At 34.1% G+C, this 25,233-nt stretch overlaps 2 protein-coding genes across 2 annotated transcripts in view; one reads left to right on the plus strand and one right to left on the minus strand.

Annotated features, from left to right (window-relative positions):
• Positions 1-11,163, plus strand: part of LOC129943361 (tissue inhibitor of metalloproteinase) — a 55,562-nt gene extending 44,399 nt beyond the window's left edge. The window contains 3 exon segments of the mRNA XM_056052743.1: positions 5,576-5,715; positions 5,800-5,885; positions 9,873-11,163. Of these exon segments, the coding sequence (XP_055908718.1) occupies positions 5,583-5,715; positions 5,800-5,885; positions 9,873-10,340 (687 nt within the window). The 5' untranslated portion in view covers positions 5,576-5,582 and the 3' untranslated portion in view covers positions 10,341-11,163.
• Positions 1-25,233, minus strand: part of LOC129943360 (synapsin) — a 153,754-nt gene that overhangs the window by 74,102 nt on the left and 54,419 nt on the right. Inside the window, exons 4-9 of the mRNA XM_056052742.1 lie at positions 16,978-17,054; positions 16,565-16,926; positions 16,338-16,495; positions 16,199-16,270; positions 10,701-10,844; positions 10,534-10,638 (exon numbers count right to left, since the gene is read on the minus strand). Of these exons, the coding sequence (XP_055908717.1) occupies positions 10,534-10,638; positions 10,701-10,844; positions 16,199-16,270; positions 16,338-16,495; positions 16,565-16,926; positions 16,978-17,054 (918 nt within the window). The remainder of the gene's footprint in view (positions 1-10,533; positions 10,639-10,700; positions 10,845-16,198; positions 16,271-16,337; positions 16,496-16,564; positions 16,927-16,977; positions 17,055-25,233) is intronic.

The raw sequence follows: 25,233 nt of genomic DNA on the forward strand, positions 1-25,233 counted from the left end.
AATAATGACACTTCTTGAAGATAAAGAAAGAAAACAAGCTTACAACAAATAATTTAGGTGGTGCAACAGTCCTTAGAGAACCAAGTCATGTCAGTGATGGAGGGGACCTAAAATTTTCATGCCGAATCCGAAGAGCTAATTTGAGAAAGCATCCTCTTGGAGGATTTGTCAATTGCTTGCAAGAGGCAATACCCGTGAAAGAAAACTTCTATGTGGCACAGGCAAGCACAGAACTCAAGATCATCATGCTAAGAGTATTTGTAGTACCACTTAAATGGAACTATTAATTGGAATTTTAAACTTTAGATTAGACCAACATATTGAGTACTCTTATGCCTTTTTTAAAAAGTCAAAAGGTTGAGTTTAAAAGTTAAAAGTAAGGTATTAAAATCGTTCAAAATTAGCGAACATTTCTTATAAGTTTTAAAAATTTCTAAAAATTGCTTTAAAATTTTACTAAAAAGATTATAATGTTGCGCCAATAGTTTTAAGTGATACAAGTTTGTTTATTCAAACATAGTACGTCTTTGTTCCTTTAAAATATTCGTTAAATACTTGCAGAAAGTTGCTGAACATTTTCAGGATGTATTCTGAAATACAGACCAAAGAAAATCAGACCGATTACGCGTTTGCACATAATTTTTTAAACCCATGAATTATTTTTGTAAAAGTTTGTTGTTAAGTATTTAAAATTGATTAATTAAGTTAAAGTCATGAATTCGTCAAAATAAGGATCAGTCCCATTGTAATTTTTGTTTCCAAGTCGACTCATTTAAAAAAAAAACAGCTGTTTTCACGAAAATTAAGACCAATCTTAAATCAATTAAAAACAAGGTGTGTTTTCTTCTATAATTATTGTAGTACCATTTCTGACCCAGAATTTAATTTGAATTAGTTATCTAAAACATTCCACTAATATTTTTACTCAAAATTAAATGGTTTTAATTATCATCTTCTCAAATATAAAGTATGAGATTATATAGCCTAATAGTTATAGAAGTCTGAAAATAAATATTTCGCTGTTAAGCCTGCATTACAGACAAATTATGAAACAAAATTGTGATAATTCTGCTAATCAACATTTTCAATTTCAAAAATATTAATTGCAGTTGTAAACAAATATTTTTTTCTTCACACTTCCATAAAATGTTTGAAGTGAATTGAAATTGTGGCAGGAAAAAATAAAACCAACTGACAACATTTTTGAGCCAATTAGTTCAGATTCAAAACATTGGTTTTGATTTTTATTTTATAGCACGTTATATGCCACTTCTATGTATATGTACGCGAACGTTTTCGTATTTTCTTATTATTCGTCCCGCACTGTCATTGTACACAAGTGTCAATTAAAAACAAATGAATTGACACCTTATTACGCGAACCAAAATGTGCTACAACTACAGAGCCAACAGATTGCATATACACTCCGCTTCAACTGAATAAGCACAAACATTTTATATGGTAGATATTTGGTAATTTATGTTTTTGAAAATCTTATAAAATTATTTAGACATTATTTGAAGATCCTTCCTCATTGTAAATGATTTTCAGTAAATAAAGGATTAAAATGTTTAAAAATGTAGATTTTATTTGCGGCAATTGCAACCAAGCTCTAAGTGTGGAAAAGGAGAGAGGAACACCGGCTTCTTAGATAAAAAAAAAGGGAGCATGAGAAGCGCGAGATCGAGGAGATGTGGGATCGAGGAGGGATGTTACAACAGGAATAAGTTTCTTAAATTGTACCAAAAGGTTAACAAAAACCTCCCAACAGAACAGAAGTACAGAAGCCTGTAAAGACGATCAGTGGAACCTCAGAAAAGTTTGCCCAATACTTATGAAAGCAGACCCTCTACAGAAGCATCAGTCTCCTTTATGTGAACGTCTGAAGCCGTTCGTCAACAAATTCATAGGTTTATATCAATGTTGCTTCAGACCAGGAAAGTCCACCATTAACCAAATATTCACAATACTGCAGATCTTGGAAAAAAACCACGAACTTTAAATCGATACCCATTCTCTCTTTATGGATTTTAAGGCTGTGTATGACAGCATCTGTAGGGAAGAGTCAAGCTTATCCGTTTATGCAGAATGACGATGGAGAATGCACGCTGCTCTATCAAGATCGGAAAAGATCTCACCGATGCGTACTGTTATGCGACTTCTTCAACATCGTTCTGCAAACAAATGTGCAAAACTCAACACTATAGACCTAATCTTCCAAATTTCCTATCAATTACTCGGATACACCGATGATATTGACATAATTGGAAAACCAAACCATGATTTCGAGAAGATGGGCTTATTGGTCAATGAGGGCAAGCCCAAGTAGTATGTGTTGTTATCAAAAAAGTCCAATGAACAAAACGTCAACATGGACAGATATAACTTTGAGGTAGTTACGGACTTTGTCTACCTAGACACCACTATAAATTCAGACAATGACACCGGCGCTGACATCATACAAAGAATAACTATCGTAAATCGCTGCTTCGCTTGAATTAGAAGGCAAAGAGAAGTAAAGTTTCCTCTTAAGCATCTAAAATCACCATCTATAAGACACTCGTAATTGGGTTCTTATTTTTTCGGCGCTGAGGCCTGGCTCGTATCAAAGAGAGATTGTCTTAGGATACTTCCATAGAAAAATCCTTCTGGTGAAGAACTTGTCATTGTTTACAAAATAGGGCCATGATTCCCTATCAAATTTTAAACAATGCTTTCCATGTGGATGGAGTCGCTTTGTTGTAAAGAAAAAAGAAAGCATTTTATGAACCCAAAAATATTTGCAAATTCAAACAAATCAATTTCCAAAATTCAATTTTTGTACATAATTCGTAATTACACCCTTCTTTGATGCCTAGAACTATATTTGAAAAGTTAATGGTAATTTTTTCTGAAGTTTCAATATTGTTTTAGATGGAAAACTTTTAACAAAATGAATGTGTGCTTATTTTGTTGAAACGGAGTGTATCTACAGTACAACATAACACAAATATTCTTATAGTCACTATAGACAGTCTAACCGCAAATACAACACTTTTGGGAGTTCGCTTCTAAATTGGGATCGTTGAATTGACTCTGGCCCTGAGTTTATTTTAGCATCCAATTTTAAATTGCACATACCCGATACCCGACGACCAGAACACTCGACTCGAATAAACATACCTACATATTGTTTATGTTACTGAAAGATATATTTTTTCTTATTATTGTGACACTAGTGGGTGGCCATAACCGAAAATATTCGACTCTGGGGAATCGAAAAGTGACGGCAATTAAAGCGCTGATCTACATCATCATCATAATTCTTTGACAATAAAAATGCTGTGTGATGCCGTCTGAGACTTTTTGTTGATGTTGCATTTTTGAGTGTCCCTTATTTATTTCGTAATAATCAATATCTGTGAAGAAATCGTTCTCTGTTTATGTTGAATGGCAAATTCGAAAGATTTTCGTATCAAAGAGGCAGCTAATTGAGAAGAATCTTTAAAGCTAAAAGATCACTTAATGACTGTTGCCTCCTAACAAAGTTCTTGCTTATTGATGATGCTTAGGAAAGATTTGTATGAAGCTTCTTTAATCTAGAATAAAATATGATGCTAAAAAAATATTTTTGAAAAATTCCAATGCTGTTTGGAATTGTGTGAGGAAGGAGGGGTAGGCAAAATTAAAATTATAACACGTCAATAACTAAAATGTATTTATTTGATTTTTATTAGAAAATAGATTAAGTATTAGAAACTCGAATAGTTCTACATAGTAGATAGTAAAGATCTATCACCTAAAAGTGAAAGTTTATCATGATTCCTTCTTAAGACCTTAGAAAGGTTGTTTGATATCCCTTTAAGTGTTGATACAAGACTTCTATCTATGACTCGAAATGCCTACTGTAAAGGCAAATCAGTGGAAACGGCGTTGCACATCGCATACTCCCTCCATCATAGAGAGTTCACTTTGGTTGCTTTTCTTGACATGGAAGCTGCTTTTAAAAAACGTGTAAACAACTGCAATCACATTTGCACTAATATCTCTGAACGTAGAGTGTTCGATTGGGGAGTTCATTTAATGCTGACTAATAGAATAATTAATTTAAAACTGGGCAACATTTTTTGCTAGAAAATTCGATAATAGGGGAACAATGCAAGGTGGTGTTCTATCCTCTCTCTTCTGGAACCTGGTGGTAATTGAAATCCTGGTCTGGATGCGGATGGTATTAGAGTGATTGCTTCTTAACACCGTAACTAATACTTTGTGGTGATCGGTGTGGACTTAGTGTCAACCCAAACAAAACCGATTTAGTCCTATTTTCGAAGAAATTAAAAATTCCATATATTAACCCTTCCAAAAAATCAAGGTGCTCGCTCTTTCTAAGCAAATTTAATCTGCCCTGGCTCGAAAACGCAAAATGACCTAGGAGAATTCTTCTTTAACGATCTAAATCATATCGGTATAATCAGCCTTTCACGTTTCGTAAGGGACTCAAGCTGGTTTCATTGAGCTTAGGAGGAAGCCTCAAGATTCATGTGGTATCACAATGGGCCATTAAACTGGCCTAAGTGTGTCCGTTTCCATCTTGGACAGCCACTATAACCTAACCTAACCTAACCCTCCCAATTTAAGTTCTTGGACGAGGCTAAGTATCTGGGTCGTATTTCAGACAAAAAACTAAATTTGATACGTAATATTCAAGAAAGAGTCAAGCTATTTGTAAGAAATGGAACTTAAGACCCTGAACCACGATTTTACTGCACGGTGTGACAGTATGGTGGATTGCTGTGGACAAAACTATACGCCGCAACAAACTTCATAAAGGCCAACGTTTAGCTTGCCTTCGTCTAAGCGGATCACTTCGCACGACCCTCTCTACTTTAAATTAAAACCCCTTGATATGCTTACCAACCAAACAGTTTCAAGGTCTTAGCTCAAAGCTTCATCGCAGTGGCTAAGCAATAACATTGGTCACTTCGTAATTTTTAAGCATTTACTGTGCTTTGGAAGCACACAGCCCCAATGCAATTCAAAAGAAGCTTCCAGATTTCTATGGTTTTGAAATCCAGATCCAAAATGCTTGTGAAGTTATTAAACTTGCTCTCTCGATATAAGGAAGTAAGTCCTACGACAAAGTGTCCTTTTAATGTTATTTGTTAAGTAAGAACTCTTGCAGGTAGTGAAGAAATGATTCTCATCCTTAAACTTTTGCCTTTTCGACAACTTATAATTTCGTATGACAACTTATAGTTTGCCTGTTATCTTTATCGGAAGTCCACAAAATAGTATGCACAGAACATTATTAATTATTTCATCATTGACATTTTTAAGGGCACATAGTGATAATGTCTGGTACTTATACCAGGGTTAGTAATAGCTTCTGATATGCTCATAAAAATGATTTTCCTTACTAAACTTAAGGTCGATTAACTTTTCATAATAAAAACTTATCTTAAATTAAATCAATACTTTTCCCTAATTAAATTTTAAGAAGCTTGTAGCCAAATTAAAATTACATTTAAATTTTGTAACCTACAAATGTCAAAACAACTTATTAACTTTTATTTTACTTTCTTCATTTTATTTACAGAGCCAAAATGAATATCTCAAGATATTTTTGCATTTGGATATTTGCATTATTGTCATTATTTGCCTTCTTTGTACCATCGGTTAAAGCCTGCTCTTGTATGCCTAGCCATCCCCAGCAACATTATTGTAATGCTGACTATGGTAAGTTAAAAAGTTAAAAATAAAACAAAACAAATTATAATTTAATAATAAAACTCAATAATTTTCTTTTTCCAACTTTTACAGTGATAGTAATGAGAGTTCTAAGAAAATCACATCGACTGGTCAAAGATCATTTGGCGTATAAAATTGAAATAAAAAAATCATACAAGGTAATAAAATAATAAAAAATAAAATTGTTGCTTTGACATTGATGATTAGATTGTTGTGGAATGTTGATAGTTAGAAAACATTAAGTGCAGGGCATTACATATATATGTATACCCTTGTCAAAAGTCCAAGTATATAGTAAAAATAGACGGTAATTAAAAAAATAAGGCATAATAGATGTCGTGGTGTGATGTTTACGTACCCCTATGAATAGCATCAATATTGTCAGTTGATAGTTGAAATTCAGCGTTTTGAAACTTCCTTCAGTAACTATTTTAACAATTCTGAATTGATAAATTATCAATAAATTAAAGTTTAACTTTGATTTTACCAGCTTATAGTCAGCTTTTTAATAGTCCAGTTAAAATAGGTTTTCACCTAAGAAAAATGTAACATTTTTGAAACTTGGTACACTTACTGAGGGATGTCTGGTGATGACCATGGAGATTGTTTCAGTTTTTCACCCTTGTCTCGAAAACTATTTGTCGTATCAAAAAAATGTTGTTTCACAAAATTAAAGATCATTAAACTTTATAAAAAAAGTTTTCATGATTTTTGTTGTATTTGTTATAGTTTAAAAAATAACTCTAGCGGCAGTGAAGAGAAACATTCGGTTTTTTCAGTTTTTCGGGTTTATCTTGAAAATGAAAACTATTTGTCGTATCAAAAATTATCTTCTACAAAATTAAGGCTTATTAAATTTTCCAAAGAAATATGATATTAATTTTTGAGGTGAAGGCAATTTTTTTTCGTTCATTCACCGGACTGCAATTGGTGTGGGTGTAGTCAAATTGTATATAAATCATTTCTTACCACAAATCAAATGTTTAGAACCTTAACAAATTTATCTGACTCTTTTCTATTTGTATTAATTATTCTCGATATATTACAATTTAATTAAAAACAATATAAACACGAATTTGCTATTACTTTGATTTGAAAACAAATTGAATTAGCAAGGCTAAAACATAGTTCCATTCAATAAATATCGAAACAAATTTAACAAATCAGTTAACACGGAGCTTGCAACTGCGAATGACATTTCGAACAGCTCTCGCAAGTTCTCATTTCCAACAAATATTCCCAAAAGTGATAAATCGCCTGAAACCGATTACAATCGCTTATATTTGATACAAGATTTGATAAAGCTTTGTATCATTAAGGGTAACTAATTGTTAGGTGGAAATTTTAACTGTCCTGATAGGGATTGGGGTTGCTTAAGAGGAAATGCATGGGGCAGTGATTTGGCTGTCCGCACACTATCTTTAGCAATCAATATCTTATTCCCTCCTTGTCTAACGCGTTTTTAAAAAACTTTCCAGAAACCAGAAACCTCTATACTATAGAAGATAGAACAGTTTCTAGTGGAAAGTTTTAGGTTATCTATAGAGTCTATAGATGCCAGTATTCCAAGAAGATAAAGAAATGAAAATGTAAGAAGTTTCCAATTCAAATTTTGGAACTTATTAAGGCCAGAATCTTGCATAGAAGGAACTGGCAAAGATATTGTTAACCTTTATCACAAAGAATGGTTTCCTCTTTTAACAAACTAATTTTAAATCAATTTCTTTATAAATAATCGTAACGATTAATGAATAGAGATTTTAAATTCACTTGAGAAAAATGGCAATCCGTTCTGGAATAACGTCAAAGTAGTTAAATACAAAAATAGAAAAAATCCTCTTTTCTGCAACTGCTTTTTTTACAAACATTGAAAAAGCAAACGAACTTGTTATACAATTTTTGAAGAATCATTTGGTATCTCAAAATTTGGGAGATTTAAAAACCAATTGTAAACCTTAAAATAAAATACAACATCTTAATACTTCTCAAAAATGTACAACAATGTATACATTTATTTGAGAAGGGAATAACATACTCGTAAGATTGGAGATTTCGACTAAATAAAAATTTTATATTTTTAACATATACCACACATTGAAATACAATTTTTAAGATTTCTTACAATGCGTGTCTTAAATAACATTATTTCTCTAGAGCTTATATAAAAATATTCATATATATTTACTGTAATTTGTAATAGATACAAGACTTCCAATATTTCGATTGCACAAAAGGTAAAGTACTTTTTTAGTCTTTGACTTTTTTTAAATTAAGTTGCAAAAAAGGAACGCTGTATTTAAATCCGATCAAGTTAATAATATGAATAAAAATTTAAAAATTAGGTCGAATAACAGTCCCTAGAGAACTAAGGCCTTATGCCTTATAACTCTCAACAATTTTTGTGTGCTATAAATGTCAGGGATGGAGGGGACCAACAGTTTTTTTATCTGCCGGATCCGAATGAGTGCAGTTTGCAATGACCAGATTACTCTTAGAGGAATCGTCAGTACCTACGATCGTTTCCAAAGACACTCCTTTTGCAAGCTCGATTGATAAAGCCAATTTGCTCGCACAGTTTGCTCTTATCTCGATGGTGTAATTAATGATGTTACTTCTCCTATACTTGGAAGCGTAAACGATTCTATGGGACGAATCTTCTTTCGCACTCGCGCAGTTGCTAAATTGCATAAAGATATTGCCATTCACAAATCCGCTGGCCTGAATAGTACCCATGCTGTTGTTTTGAAGAGTTGTTCATTAAAACTGGAAAGACCACTGCGATAGCTTTTTCACCTATCCTATTCTACTGGTTTCTTTGCAAGTGGATAGAAAACAGCATTTGTTCAGCCTGTCTCCAAAAAAGTCAAGTCCACCCCCCTCCCCTCTAACTATTGTCCAATTGCACTTACGTCCCTTCTTTACAAGCTCAAGATATATTTTGAAGAAAGAAAGCAATAGGTCCACTGGTGGCCTCATGGTTTATCTCACCAAACAGTGGAACAACCGTTTTGGATAAAGTAAGATCATTGCACTTGATATTTCAAAAGCTTTTGATAGAGTTTGGCATCAAGCTCTTTTAACGAAAATTCGTGTATTTGGTATTGATGAATCTCTTGTTTATTGGGTAAGAAATTGCCTTTTGGACATTTCAATTCAAGTAGTATTGGACGGTTTCAAATCTGATATATACAAAATAAATGCTAGTGTACGCCAGGGCTCCGTTTTATCTCCGACACTCTTTATTATTTATATCTTTTGTATGAAACTTCTAACCCACTAAATTGTTTCGCTGATGACAGTACCCTCAGCTTCTCATATTCGGTTTTAGATTCTTATCCTTGTTCTGCGGTTGTGGACTAGCAACAACAGTTACGATTAGCTCATTAAATTCCAATCTTGACAGCATTGTCCCAATGGGGAATCAAAAACGTTGTATAATTTAATGCTTCAAAAACTTTCCCCAATGCCACTATCCATGGGTGGTACTTACTTTAAACGTACTGAACTACTTTCAGTTTTAGGTATGTGTATCGCAAATCACTTGTTGTGGAGTGATCACGTATTCCACATCGCCTAAAAAGCTTCTAAGTATTTAGGTTTTTTCCGACAGTGCAAGAAGTTTGTTACCCCTTCTGATCTGGCTATAATCTACAAAGCTTTTATTCGTCCAAAACGCAAGTATTATTATCATATTTGGGCTGGTGTCCCAATAACGTACTTGACTCTTTTGAATAGAATTGAAAAGAGAGCTCTAAAAATGATTGGAGATCGTTCTCTTACCGTGTTATTTTCTTCCCTTCAACACCGCCACAAGGTCTCATGCCTACCATTGTTTTATCGATATTTTCACCAAGAATGTCTAGTAGCCAGTTGCATTCCTCCCCTAAAAAAATTCAATGGTAATACCTGTTCTTCTAGGAATGCCCGTCAGTTAATCCTTGAGATAAATTTCAGACGCACTATCAAGTACAGTAATATCTTTCTTTAACCGCTCTACACGAATATGGAATGCTTTACCAAGCTGAATATGCATCGGTTTCTAATTTCTAATCCTATCCTACTTTCCTTATTGCTCGCATAGCCCCACTTCGTTTTATTTCTTTCACTTTATCTTAACTTCATTACTAATATTTTTGTATTTCCAGATGACAGATGCAGCTCAAAATATTCTAAAACACGGACGTCTATCAACCGCACTTTCCGATGCAATGTGTGGAGTGAATTTGGAAGAGGGTAAACTTTATGTTGTTGCAGGAAGGGGCTCTAAATTGAGTATGTGTGACTACATAAAAGAATACCAAAAAATGACTATTATCGAAAGAAGAGGATTCTCTGGATCCTACAGAAAGGGATGTAAATGCAAAGTAAGTTTTATACAAAACTGTCTATCTTTTTACAAAACTTATCTTTTACTTTCTTGATTTTAGATAAACTTCAATTTAAGAAATCGTTTAATGGATAAATCAGATTCCTGCAGTTGGTCACCATTTCAAAAATGTGAAACAGATTACAGTTTATGTGTACCACTTGTCATTCGGACACCAGAAGGACTTATTTCCAAGTGTCACTGGAGGAGAACCCCACCCTATAAGGCATGCCTAGCTGATCCATAAAAGTCTTGATATACATAACTTCGACAAAGGAGCTTTAATTTTAATTATAACTTACTTGTAATAATTTATTATTATTTTTTTAAATTAACAATCAATTTTAATTTTTTTAGATTTTCTCTTAAATTTGTAAATAATTATTCGAATTTTAAATGACAAAACCTAAAATGGAATAAAATTTTCAACTGTGACTTACCAAATCCCGAGGATTGGGAAAGAATGTTTGTTCAATAAGTGGGAACATATCTTTACCCAAACGTCTTTGTAATTGTAATAGATGAGCGAAAACCCATGGTTTATCCTAAAATAAACAAAAATTATTATAAAAATAAAATTTCAAGAGAAAAGTAGTTAAGATTTTACCTGAAATTGATAACATGAATGTAAAGAATTAATGCTAGGAACACCTCCATATTTTAATCCAAGTATTGTTGAACGGAAATCACTAGATCCATCACGCGGTGGTTGTCGAATTAGTACAAAATCAGGTCGAAATGAACGAGCAACCTATATGTATGTAAAATGGTTGTAAACAAAACAAAATATACTATAAATATTTTCAAGTTATTTCAGTTTTTATTAAATTTAAACTACACACCCACAGTATATAGAATGTTGTGATTTATATAAAGGAAAAATAAATAACAAAATATATAATTATTTACTAGATTGTAGGTTTTTAAGAAATTTTATACATTTTATTCCGGATGATTATATAAAACAAACTTTATTTCTAACAAGATTCTTAACTGTTTTTAATAAAACAAGAATATTATAGTTTATTATTATTACACAATAATGTTAAATAAATTTTATTAAATGTTAATAGCGGCTTTTGTTTTATGTATATGCGCTGATTGAAAGGATATAATATTGCACTACGTAACAGACAGGAAAGCTATTATTTTACAAGAGGACTGGACGTTTGAAAAAGGGTTGTACAGATATTTCAAGCCCTACTGAAACTCTGAGAACTTTCGAATATAAAAACTTACCAGAGCAACCTGCACATCGTCCTTTTGTTAATAAAAAAGGAAACGATTTTAATATTGGTTACATTTCTTTATAATTTTTGATTTTTTAAAATAATTCTAATATTGACATATTTTTGTTAAAAATGGGTTATGGAAAGCATTAAAGGTAGTAAATCTTGACATTTTGAAGTGATAATATTAGACAATCATCATCATCAAAATGAATAGGCTTACTCCTGATTCACAATATTTGCAAATGGTTAGGTTGAGTTAAAGTGGGTGTCCGTGATGGTGTAGGGCACACTTAGGCTAGTTTATGGTTGTTGTGATACCACATGAATCTTGAGGATTTCTTCTAAACTCAATAGTTTGAGTCCCTTACGAAACTTGAAAGGCTATAATTATATTACTATTATTAAGTTCGTTTCGTTTCGTTCACCGATTATCAAGCCTAAATGCGATCTGCTAAAAGGTAGCAAGCACTTTGAGCACGTAAAATCTAGGTGCTGAAGTTATTCCACCTGATGTTAGCCTTCTTCTAAGGGTCTTGCATTAGCAATAGTTTACAAGTAGAGATTTATATGCCAACATTAGCCAAATGTGGTAGAATGGGTTGTACTGTACCATTTCTGATGAGTTCTGAATTACAATTTTCTGGAATATCTCTAGAGATGATCGTAAATTATGGACTGTAATAGAGTTTGAAGAGACAGTGTCCAGATATTTGATAGCGGTCTGACATTCAGAGAAAGCCATGACAAGAGTTCTTTTATCACCACAAGTTCCATCTAGTACACGCTATAAATATTGGGAATTCGAAATGGGAGACCTAATTTCAGTCGTTGAGAGTACACATCTCGAACAAACCCTTCATTTGTATTTGATCCACCTATGTAAAAGTGGATTGACTCATCTTCCAGGAATGTCCTATCGTCCCAAAAAGATCTGGGAGATACTAAACTCTGTAAATTTCTTGTCAAATTGCAATTGGTGGATGGTTTAGTTGAAATTTATTCTTAATACTTAAAAATAACGAAGTGGCAATGTTGCTTATAATCCACTGCAATGAAGCATTGAGAAGAATAGCAGATGGCTGATTTTTGTTAGCTACGTATATCAAGAAGTGTTATGAGAAGTAGGGTATGTAGTGTCACAAATGGGGTCGTACGAAGCGATCCCCTTATATACATATAGGCAAGTTGAACGTTATACTTCATTTAATTTGTCGCGGTTTAAAGCCTCTTTTAAAGCAATCCAGTAAAATCGGTCTGATTACCGATGTGAACAACCAACTCGTAATTCGGAGTAATAGCCTCATTTACTACCAGTAGCTTTTTCTTGCAGAAAAGAGAGCTACTTTTTTGACTCTTTCTTGTATATTACGTTTACAATTTACTTTTTTGTCTGAAATAAGAATCAGATACTCAGGCTCGTCTAAGAACTTTAATTGGATACCTTTTTTTTCCTCGAAAACAGGTTTGAGTCCACACCGATCAGCCAAAGTATTAGTTTGTCTAAGGCATTTTGAAAGAGTTTTTTTTTTAATTTTTGCATGCCATTCCCTATAGGCAATCAAACTTAAACACTCCGCATCCAAACCAGTTAGGATTTCATTTACTTTGAGGTGTCCCTTTACTAGCTAAACTGCTAGCAGAAGATTTTCCCAGTTTTAAGTTAATTGTTTAGCAAGTCAGCATTAAATGCGAACCCACAACGTTCAGAGATGTTAGTGCCGATAAGATTGCAGATGTATGCACCTTGTTAAAAGCACCTTTAATGTCAAGGAAAGCATCCATTGACAATTCTCTATAACGGGGGGAGTATTCAATGTTGCGTACAAAGGTGCGTAACGCCGTTTCCACCCAACATGCAAGGAAGACTAATGTGGAAGAGTAGAAGGGGTCAAAAACTAATCACTTTTTTTGCTTGATGTTTAGTTTTTGAGCATCAGTTTACCGTTGTAATAATGAAAAGTTATGCCAAAATCTGCGTTCGTTAACGTTTGACTTTGATTGTTTTGGCATCATTACTATAGTGATGCGTTAATGAATTTACCACACGTTTCCGTTTAAACAAAACTTTATTGTTGTGTTACTATTTGCTTCGGGCCTGTTCCTGTAATATTCTTCGCAAGAGCTTACTCGAAAATTAAGTTATAGTACTTTAAAGAATTGTATAAGAAAAATCCGTCCTTCAAAATAATTAAATATTAGTTAACAAAGTTTAATCATGAAACTCATGTATAGTTTTTCAATAAGAACTTAACAACTTTGAATTTACTATGTGAATGCACCCTTTCACCAATCATAAAACTGCCATTGTCAATTTAGATAGTAAACTCAACATTTTCACTAGCGAGAAACGCCTGCTAGTTATAAAACAATTTATACCCAAATTCTTTGTCGGTGACAGCAACTTTAACCCGCCAACACTGACGTCAATTGGACTTGCATCTGTCTTAATGCTATTCTCACAGACCGTATTTTTAACGGAAAGGTTTTTTAATTATTTAACTAACAGTTAATTTTTTTCTGATAATTGCAAAAAATGTTTTATTAACCTCTCAGTTTATTTCTTAATATTTAAAAATTAAAAGAGGAAAACTTTGTTACGGTTTAGCTTCGAAATTTCTTATCCAATTGTCATGCAATTTTTTTTTTAAATGAAAGAGGATATCACGGAGCAGGTTTTAGGCATAAATGAAATCCGATATTTGTTAGTCAATAATTTGTTATCTATAAATATAAAATTCAAACAAAACTGACTCACTGATCTCACGTTTCGAAAGGAAATATGAATGAATAATGAAAATAGATCGTTAAGTCATGGTTATTCAATTAAGGTACTACAAGTTTATCCAATAACAAGAGTTCATAAAAAAAAAACTGTTTCAGCAATGGATTTTTACTGTTACAGGCTTCAAGTCAGAGAAAATTCAAATAATATTTTACTTCGTTGACCGGTGACCAGCGACTTGCATACAACACTATAATCGACGACGTGATGCAGAACAGTGGTAAAATGTTCTTTCTTGATGCACCTGGCGGGACTGGAAAAACGTTCTTGATAAATTTGCTGCTTGCTGAATTTAGAATGCAACGAAAAATTGCATTTGCAAAGCCAGGAGCGTTCATCTCGAAACAAACCTCACTGGCTAAAGTGCTTAAAGAAAAGACGTTTATTGTGTGGGACGCATCGACTATGGTAAATAAAGGTGGGCCTGAAGCTCTGGATCGAACACTCAGAGATTTTAGAGCTGATGAACAACCGATGGGAGGTGTTGTGATACTGTTCGCTGGTGATTTTCGGCGAACATTGCCAGTTGTGCCAAGAGGTACAAAAAGTAATGAAATAAATGCTTGCCTAAAATCGTCGTTTCTGTGGACTTCTGAAAAAACTTTTAAGATCGACCACAAATATGCGAGTACATTTGGACGGTGATAATAATGCAGCACAATTTTCAAGAACTTTTTTTTTGATAAAGGAAATGGAAATATTTTAAATAATGATGGTGAAGTACTAATGGAACCAACATTTGCAACTAGCGTCACTGGACAAGACGATTTAAAGCTTATGTTTACCCGCAAGTCGCCCAAATTTCAGAGAAAACAGATGATTGGTTACGCGAACGAGCGATTTTAGTACCTAATAACGATTCTGTTACAAGCATAAATAATAAAATTCTTTCAATGTTTCAGGCCCATCAACAAACTTATCTTTCTTTATTGATAATCTGACTCATCAAGATAATGCTACTGATATTCCATTTGAAGTTTTGAATTCTTTGAATACATCAGGACTTCCTCCGCATAAAATTGGGGCTCCAACAATACTTGTGAGGAATTTAAATGCACCGAAATTATGCAATGGTACTCGATTACGGATAATAACTATACAAAGGAACGTGATTGAAGCTAACATTCTTTCCGGCTCTTTTACCACGGACAATTTTATGTTGCTTGCTCCCGTGTCAGCTCAGCAAAAAATTTATAAGTGTAGGCGCCTTACCAAAGAAAAACAAATATTACTTACAAAGAAGTGTTACAGCCGTAATTGAAAAATGAACAGAGATAATACATAAATTAATAAATAAAAAGGTACAATATAAGAAAATAGTAGTTTTTTCATCTTCATTTTTTCTGGTGAAGCCAGGTAAACCAGCTAGTCACCTATAAATTAAAACCAATACAAAAAACTAAGAGTCAAAGAATAAAATAATTTCTGTTAGTCTGTGGAAGTTACTCGGCTTACATAATAGGTGACCTCGGTCTCACAGGCCAGGTTTTTTAAAACGTGTATTCAAATAACGATTAAATTATGAAATATTTATAGGGGATTTAAAATGCGACAGCTATTAAAAATTTCAATGAAAACTGACCGTGGAGGAAAAAGCTTTTCGATTTTTATCTGGTCTTACAGACATATATCGTGCATTTGCAGATTAAAAACGTTAACTTAAATGTTTGGTCGGAACTCTGTATTTGGTTTGTTAATAAGCAAAATACGCGTTATCGATCGTGTAAAAATTTACATTCGCATTCCTTAATTCCCACTTAATTTACAAAATATAACTGTTCGGTGCGATTTGTATACCGCCGATGTGTTCCTTCGATACGATACGATATACAGGCACAGACGGACATCTCTCTAAAAAAGCTCTTATTTAAACTCTAGGCAATTTTTAACGCAGGTGAATGGCAAAATTTTTAATTCGACAGATCGGACCGATTACAATACCAATATCTTAACAAAGCTTCAAAAGTGTAAAATTATAAATAAAATGTTCCTCACAAACCAAAAATCCTTAGAAAATAAATTTAAATAAATTGATTGATAAAGCTAAATAACAGTCCACAGTTATGCCTTTATTTAAAAATGTTTACTTACCCTAGTTCCTCCGCGGTATACAGCCATTGATACTACTGGTCCGTTCTCTGCATTTGCGGTCAATGAAATTTCCTAAAAAATAAACACAAATAAATATTTAATTAAACCTTTTCACAAAATAAAAATATCAAAACCTTACCCTGAATTCAGCTTGTTCCACGCGAATATCAAAGTCACCATGCAGACGCTTGCCTCGGAAATATTTAGACCAATCGGTATTTTGATCGTCCAGAACAAGCAGAGTAAAGTATTTATCTTTGTTGAATGTGGGCCTTGTGGCGCTCTGCACAGCTGCTCCTATAAATTAACAAAAAAAATACAAAAAATTATATCAAAAGACAAAGACAATTATCTCCGTAAGTTTACCAATTATTGAAGCTCCTTGATCGCGTGCAGCACCTGTCAAACTCTGTACCCTCTGTAATAGACTTTCTCTGGATTTAGCTGGACTTGTTGGAGCACTCACACCCCGAGCAGGTCCCTTACCGCCAAAACTCAATGCCAAGTCCGGAGCTGCGGTAGTAGGTTGTGGTGGTACAGGTCCGCTTGGTCCAACCGATCCGGCAATTGGTGCCGGTGGAGGTGGCATATTTGGGGGTCCAGCATTTTGTGGTTTTGGCTGTTGTTGCAATGGTGGTGGTACTTGATCTTGTGGAGGCCGAGCAGCCGGTGGCAATTCATTTGGATCAACGTCATCACACTCGGAAGACAGATCCCCCGAGCTGAACCTATTATGTGGATTGTGAATGCTTTGGTAGATATTTAAATATAGTACCTACCGTCGTTTCAGGAAATTAACATTGGAAGTAAAGCTGGTCTTGAACGACGAGAAATTCAGGGTGCCGGCTTTAGTTTCCTATAATCAAATACAAATAAATTTTTTAGAAGATATTAATTTCAATTTGTTTTTACAGATTTATGATGTAAGGGTAAAATTTCCATTGAAAAAGAGATAAATCTCAATGCTGCGAAAGAGGCCATAAAGTTTATCATTAGAATGAAAAACGGCAAACCCTAAAAGGTTCCTTTTATGCATCAGGAATCGCTTTTGGGAAATACGAAAGATATCCATTACCATATTTACGCACCCCCATACGTATTTGTATAAGATATATTATTATAAAGTCATATAATTTAAGCTTTAACCTTTAACCCTACAAAACTTGTAATAGGTACTCAACCTTTGAATCTTTCCTTGTTTCGCAACATTTTTTAGGTGAGCAAATTAGTACTTATTTACAAAAATAAACAAACTTTTTATTGAAAAATCAAGAACATGATTCATAAGAATTGGAATTTTCAATTAAATCCAAATGAGAAAAATTGTTTCTTCTTCGACCTAGAAGCTGAAAGAATGCTGAAATGTCTTCTCCAAAAACGGGGTTAAAGCCTTAGAAAAGAAACTGGAAAATATTTGTATTGGTCGGTATTTCAATTCAAACTATATAAAGAACAATTTAGCTTCCTCCTTCAATTTTTATATTACTTATACAAAATGTGTGTCGGTCCTGTAGATATTATAGTAACCTCAATAAAAGGTTTCCTCCATCATCGTCATTCAATGGCAATGGCATCGAAACTTTTCCATGGTTCGTATCATTTATGTATGGAGGAGGTGGTCTTTGCGAATGATTTGTATTTTATTTGTTCATTTTGAAAGACATTGACATCAAAAATAAAATCGAAAAGGAAACTGTAATGTGTTTTCCTTAGTAAAACTTCATTACTAACTTTTTGTCCAAACAAACTAATAAATTCAGGATTTGGTAGTATCTGGAAATAGAAATTTGCAATAACAACATCTGAAGTTATGTATTTATGCCCGATTTATAGGAATGACCTTTACAATCTTTGAATTAGAGTATCAGGATTGTCAGACTTCTGACAAGTGCAAATATCTTGTCGAGCTATGTTATATATGAATCATTTCGAGTTAGGAGTGAATAAGTAAAAAGTTAGTTTGAAGTTAGACCAAAAGTCGTAACGTACATAATATATGACCCAAATTTCCTAATGTTTTACGTCCAAATTTATGATACCTATGTACTTTTTAACTGTTTTTGTAGCTTAATGCATAAACTTTTTCTTATTTTTTTCTGTAACTTATATACAATCAATAGGGTGACACTTTTTCGATATTTTAAAAATGTATACATATATTATATATTCATTAGTAAGATAAGTTTTGAAAGTATACATTTAAAATAAAATATGAAGAAAAGATCAAACGTCGTTGATTGAAAGTTTCTTTGTGGTGGCAGCTGGTCAAAGTTTAGTACTCGTGGCATGATGGTTAGTGCGTTAGACTGTCATGCAAGGGGTCTTGGGTTCAATCCTTGCCTGTGCCGTCACGAGTACAGCCTCTTGCGATTCGGCTTAAAACTGCAGGTTCACTCTATCCTTGAAAAGAGCACTCGCACATATGAATTGTTGGGAGCTGTAAGTCACAAGGCCACAGTTTTTCATCCATTTTATATATTTATAGTTGGTCAAAGTAAAACTCTCAGGTCCAGGTGGCTTTTTAAGAATTTTGAGAGAGCTTCCTGGACCACTTCCTTCAATAAGCTATGTGGATTGGCATCAAACTCATGATTTGTGGAGATCAGAGGTCTTTTTACAGGTCCAAGTTTGCTGTCAACCAGTTAAATAAAGTTTTTCCAGGTGTGAAACTCAGGGTTTTTGCTAATGAAAACAGCCCTAGCAGACCAAGTGCTCGCATTTGATTTCCAATCGAACTTCCTGGTATTGAAAAATTCTGGAAATGACCAAGATATGCAACCCATCCCTGCTGACTCATTACTGGAAGATTACTAAGCTCAAGGAAGCGAATGGTTTTAATGTAGTGACATTGTGGTACTAATATAATATCCCTTCCTCTCCTTGGGTATGAAACGATTATCATTAGTCTTAAAATGATGAGTATGTCGCAGATAGCGAGCCTCCACAAACACGCGAAGGTGAACTTAAATTTGGAAGCCTTTTCTCCCACCAATGCCCTCTCCGATCACGACTGACCTTCTACTAATTTCGACAACAGTCAGGCCTCTATGGAGATTGAAGACTACATTCATATGATTCTTCAGAATGAGGACAAACTCTTGAGTTCATCCTCAGTTTCAGAAGATGAAAATAATACTGTGGTGAAGGTTGATCTGCCAAATTGTAGCCACAATGCTGCACTTAGTACAGATTAATCTCCAAAATTCCATAAAGGCTTCGGCCACCCTTCTTCTTCTTCGTCTGGCCATAAACGGCGAAGACATTGTCCTGATCCAAGAGAAATGGGTTGTGAGCCTTATCATTACCAGCAATTTTAACGCTCATCACACTGTAACACTGTAAGTGGGGGTCAAACTGACTTCCATGTTGACATAGGGAAAGCTATATGCTTGTCTATAGTCTGAAAGAAAGAAGCGCTTACTCCTCCCTGTGGTGGCTCCTGGGAACAAGTTAGAGAAATCAGTGCAGCTCGATAATGAATGATCCTGATCAATTTATAATTTTTGAAAAAGACACAGTTTAGAACTGCGCTCAATTTGTGAGCGAACGAAAGAAGCTACGGTTTATTTCCTTCCCAAGATTAAATCTTCCGAAAGATGGTAAACACAGGACTGTCATCCTACCCCTCGGGCAGGGGTTTACTTACTGATACAAATTATACAAACCCAATAAGTATCAGTAAATATACAAATCGAATGACTATTGTCATCGATGTTTAATATGTGTTTGAAAAAAAAAGTCTGAAGCGGAATTAAAAATCATTTTTAGGAATGATGTACATTGCTGATAAAGCTCGGCGGATTGCATCCCACAAGATGTTGGGCGACCACTTCTAGGGTTATCTTTCCAAGATGTCACTACATCAAAGACTAAATTAACATACCACTGAAGATGTGGTACCACGGGATATGTTGAATACCCTGGTTAATTCCAGGAACATATGTTGTAATGGCCTTCTTGTGAGAGTATCGTGGTGGCTGTGGTTTATCCTATATGCATAGGGTATTTTACTCAAAAAATCAATATATAGATAGACTAAGCCAATACCAAGGGTTAACAAAGCAGTGAATTTGTTATGTCTTAGTAGCTTAGAAAGAGGAACTCACTCGAAGCATTTCGTAAAATTCAAGAGAGTAAATCTTTGCGTAAATTCTTTCGGCTAATTTCAAAAACTAAACGCCTATACAATGCAGGGGGTAACAAGTGTAAACACTTGCCGTCAAATTAAGGCTTATAGATGTTGACGATAGAGTTTTGTCTCTTTTTGGTAACAACCTCGTAGTAAGTAATGTAGGAAATTAACCTGCCTTTATTACTTAAACTCGACAAGAAGGCCTAGACATAAATCGTCTCCGATATTATTCACCATGTGATTTTGGACTTGGTAAGTATCAAAAGAATATCCAATTCAATATCATTGTGGATAAAAACCCTAGTCTATTGACATTTCGAAACTATATGAAAACTGAATGGGCTACATACAGGAACATAATACTACGTTTAAAAAACTGGATTTTTTATTTGATAATAAAGAAAACCACCTCACCTTAGCTATGAATAGATTTTTAAAATTTGCTTGCCCACTTATTCTCATAAGATGAAAAAAGAAACCGCACACCACGGTGGGCTAGATTTGCTTAGAAGATAATGTAGAAAACTTTTTAACCGAGTCAAAGCCACAAGACTAGAAGACTCTAAGAAGGCACTATGGAAATCTAAGCGATCTTTCTGGCGGTTTTTCTTTGGCACGCAACGAAAAATTCTTTCAACTAATCCATCGATGCCAAGCTGTCTGAATGCAGATGGCTTCTGGACAATCTCAAGTACTTCTGGATACTCACATTTCTGGTATCTCTCTAACTGTATCTTGTAACAATTAAATTCGTTCAAGATCCAATGAAACACATCCAAAAGGTCTGATGACAAGGGATAAGGTATAATGGGCTCTCAACAGCTGGCACAGCCGAATTAACAGCTGGCATTGAGAGAAGAGAAAGTGGTTTTTATACCCAAAGCAGGAAAAGTCTAAGACCTTAGAAAAATTGATTAATATCCATTTAAGGGCAAGTATTGATATAATACTTCTGTCTATGTCTCAACATGCTTACTGTAAAGGCGAATCGGTTAAAACGGTCTGACACCTTTTTACGCACCGCATTGAATACGCCCTCTATCATAGATTGTTCACTATGATTTCTTTCCTTGACATCCAAGAGGACACATCTGCAATAACAATTCTGAACGGAGAGAGCTCGCTTAGGGAGTTAATTTGTATATTGCTGACTAGTGGAATAATTAATTCTAAGCTGGGCAATTCATCTGCTAGAAGTTTCGTTGGTAGAGAGACACCACAAGGTGGTGTTTTAGTACATCTCCTCTTAAACCTGGTAGCAAATGAAATCATAACTGGTCTGGATGCGGAGGGTTTCATAGTGTTTGTCTATGCGGATGATGTGACTATTGCGGACTCAGAAAGCACTTAACACCCTAAAAGAACAAACAAAGACTTTTGGGCTGATTGGTGTGGACTGCGTGTCAACCCACGTTAAACCGAATCAGTCTTTTTTTTTGAGAAAATACAAAATTCTGTTTGTAAAAGTTATCCAATTAAAGTTTTGAGAAGAGGGTCTGGTTCCTATTTTAGACAAACAACTAAATTGCAAACATAATAGTCAAAAAAGCTACTGTAGCCCTCTTTTCTTGCAAAAAAGCATTGATCTAGAAAAACCTATAAACTGCCACAAACTTAATAAAGTCAAACGTTCAAATTAGATATTTATAAGCAGATCGCTTCGCACGACCCCTTTGCGGCTGTGGATATCCTACTCGGTTTATAAACACCTCTTGATATACTTAGCAAACAAACAGCTGCAAGCTTCATCGCAATATGCTGCAACAAAATTGGCCAATCAATCAATTGCAAAACATCTCCCAACTGTAATTCGACAGAGACTACCAGATTTCTTTACTTTCCAGATTTTTCTCGGAGGATAGGGCATTCCTGGAAGTCGAGTCAATCCACTTTTACACAAATGGATCAATAACAAATGAAGGGGTCGGTGGAGGTGTGTACCCTGAAGGACTAAAATTTAGTCTCTCATTCCGCCTTCACTGTAGCGTGTTCCAGGTGGAACATTTGGCAGTAAAAGAAGTCTTGTCCTGGCTGAAAGAAAACCTGATATCAACAACTGATATCCGTATTTTCTCAGATAGTCAGTCCTCTATCAAATCTTTAGACTCTCTCATCACAAACTAGGTTAGGTTGAAGTGGCTGTCCAGCTGTCATTGGCGCACCTAGACCTCAAGGGCCCATTGTGATACCACTAATGAGGTTACTCTTGGGAGAGTAATGAACTTAAACAAACCATTTTGTACTTTAAATATAGTAAGAGAGACATTTTGTGTCAATCGTTGCCAGTTCACTGGTATTATCGAAGAAGGGATTACCGAGAAAGTTATTTCTTTTAATGGAGAGTGCTGGACATGTACATAGAAGGTGGACTGTTTCCTCTTCCTCCTCGTCCATGCAGCTTCTACAGAAGTCATTTGTGTAGACCCCCAGCCTCAGAGCATGTCTTCCTATGAGGCAGTGTCCTGTTATTACTACAATTGTAGAGCTTATACTTTGTCTGCTCAGGGATATCAAGAACTCTCTAACAATCTATAACTTTCGATCATCCCTAATGGGGTTGACAAAACAATTTTTAGTACCCGTGGCATGATGTTTAGTGCGTTGGACTGTCATGCGAGAGTTCTTGGGTTCTATCTCTGCCTGTGCCACCTAAAGTTTTATTCATGGGTAATTCTTGTCAAGAAAAAGTGTTTCTCAAATAAGCCGTTTGGATTTGACATATAAACTGTATGTCCCCTCCTACGCTGCAATTACTCGCACACAGGAAGGGTTGAGAGTTGTAAGTCACTAGGCCCTGGTTCTCTACGGACTGTTGCGCCACTTAATTAACTTCCCATAGGAAGTTATTGTAATGGGTCCGATTTGTCAAATTGAAAATTTTGACATTTCTCGACGTTTCAAGGTCCCTAGAGTCGAAATAAAGGATTTTTAGAAAGATGTCTGTGCGTGCGTGTGTACGTACGTTCGTACGTCCGTACGTCCGTACGTCCGTACGTCCGTACGTCCGTACGTCTGTACGTCCGTACGTCCGTACGTTCGCGACGTTTTTTTCGTCGTCCATAGCTCAAGAACCATAAGAGATATCGACTTCAAATAAATTTTGTTATACAGATAATAAGGCAAAAAGATGCAGAAAGGGCTCTCAAGAAAATTGCGTGGGTGGTTTTTTTACCATAGCAGTTTAAAAAAAAGGTGAAAATTTTGGTTAACCCTTAATATCTTATGAACCAAAAACGCTAGAGACTTGAATTAAATTTTATATAATAGACTGTAACGTGATCTCAAAGAAGTATATTTTTTGAAAAAAATCTATCTAACGGTTTTTTTTTCTAAATCAAAAAAACTGAAAAAAAAAATTTGTCACCTCCTAAATTTAACGACTAACATATGATTTTATCTCCAAAACAACTTTGAGCAACGGAGAATAATGTTTTAAAAATGTGATAAAATTTTGAGAAAAATCGAATTGACAGTTTTTTTTATAAAAAATAAAAATCTAAAAAAAAAACATTACTCAAAGTTCGTAAAAATTAAATATCGATTCAAATACCTTTTCAAAAACTTGAAATTTAGGCTTCAAGCTTGTTTTATCTTATAAGAAATATTGTTTTCAACATTCAATAAAATTTTGAGAAAAATCGAACTGACAGTTTTTTTACAAAAAAATAAAAACCTAAAAAAAAAATTAATAAAAGTTGGTAAAAATTGATTTTCAACTCAAATATCTTTTCAAAACTTTGAGATATTGGCTTTAATTTACTTTTATCTTTCAAAAAATATTGTTGTCAACATTCAGTAAAATTTTGAACAAAATCGAATTGACAGTTTTTTTTTATAAAAAAATTAAAAACCGAACAAAAATTAACAAAATTTGGTAAAAATTGAATATGGATTCAAATATCTTTTCAAAACCTTGAAATATAGACTTCAAACTTATTTTATCTTATAAGAAATATTGTTTTAAGCAATCTGAAAGATGTTGAGAAAAATCGAATTGACAGTTTTTTTACAAAAAATAAAAACCTTAAAAAAAAATTTATAAAAGTTGGTAAAAATTGATTTTCGACTCAAATATCTTTTGAAATCTATAAAATATTGGCTTCAAACTAATTTTATCTTATAGAAAATATTGTTTTCAACATTCGATAGATTTTTGAAGAAAATCGAATTGACGGTTTTTTTACAAAAAATAAAACTCTAAAAAAAAACAATACTAAAACTTGGTAAACATTTACTTTCGACTCAAATAGCTTTTCAAAAATTCAAAATATTGGCTTCAAACTTATTTTATTTTACAGAAAATTTTGTTTTCAATATTCAGTGATTTTTATATAAAAACCCAACAGTCCGTTTTTTCATAAAAAATAAAATCTATAAAAAATAGTACGCAAATTTGGTAAAATCGATACTAGCACATATAGACAAACTTTTAAGCAAGACAAATCGACAGACGGGATGGGAAGTTATCAGTGTGGGTCGCATCCCAGCCTCTTTTTTATTTTATTTTTACAGCAATTTATTATCCATTATTGGTGGGTGCCGGACCATAGAGACATTCCAGGAAATTGTAAGGCGGATAAACTCGCCAGAAATGGTACAGTACAATCCATTCTGCCATGTTTTCGCTAATTCTTGCATACTAATCGGAATCGCTAGCTGTGAACTATTGCTGACGCAAGACGCTGTCAAGAACTCAAACACCAGATGGAATAATATCAACATGTATCAGGTCACGAAAAACATCTGGCCCACACTAGATTTTAGGCGCTCAAGGTGTCTAGAAGGACAGCAAGCCAATGCGGCTAGGCGTATTCCCAAATGACTTTCGCAAATCTGTATGGATGAGGAACATGAGGAAACCTCCTCTGTACAATGTACAATTGTACAATGTACAATTGTACAA

The sequence above is a fragment of the Eupeodes corollae genome, chromosome 1, assembly GCF_945859685.1.
Source record: "Eupeodes corollae chromosome 1, idEupCoro1.1, whole genome shotgun sequence".
Taxonomy (NCBI): Eukaryota; Metazoa; Arthropoda; class Insecta; order Diptera; family Syrphidae; genus Eupeodes; species Eupeodes corollae.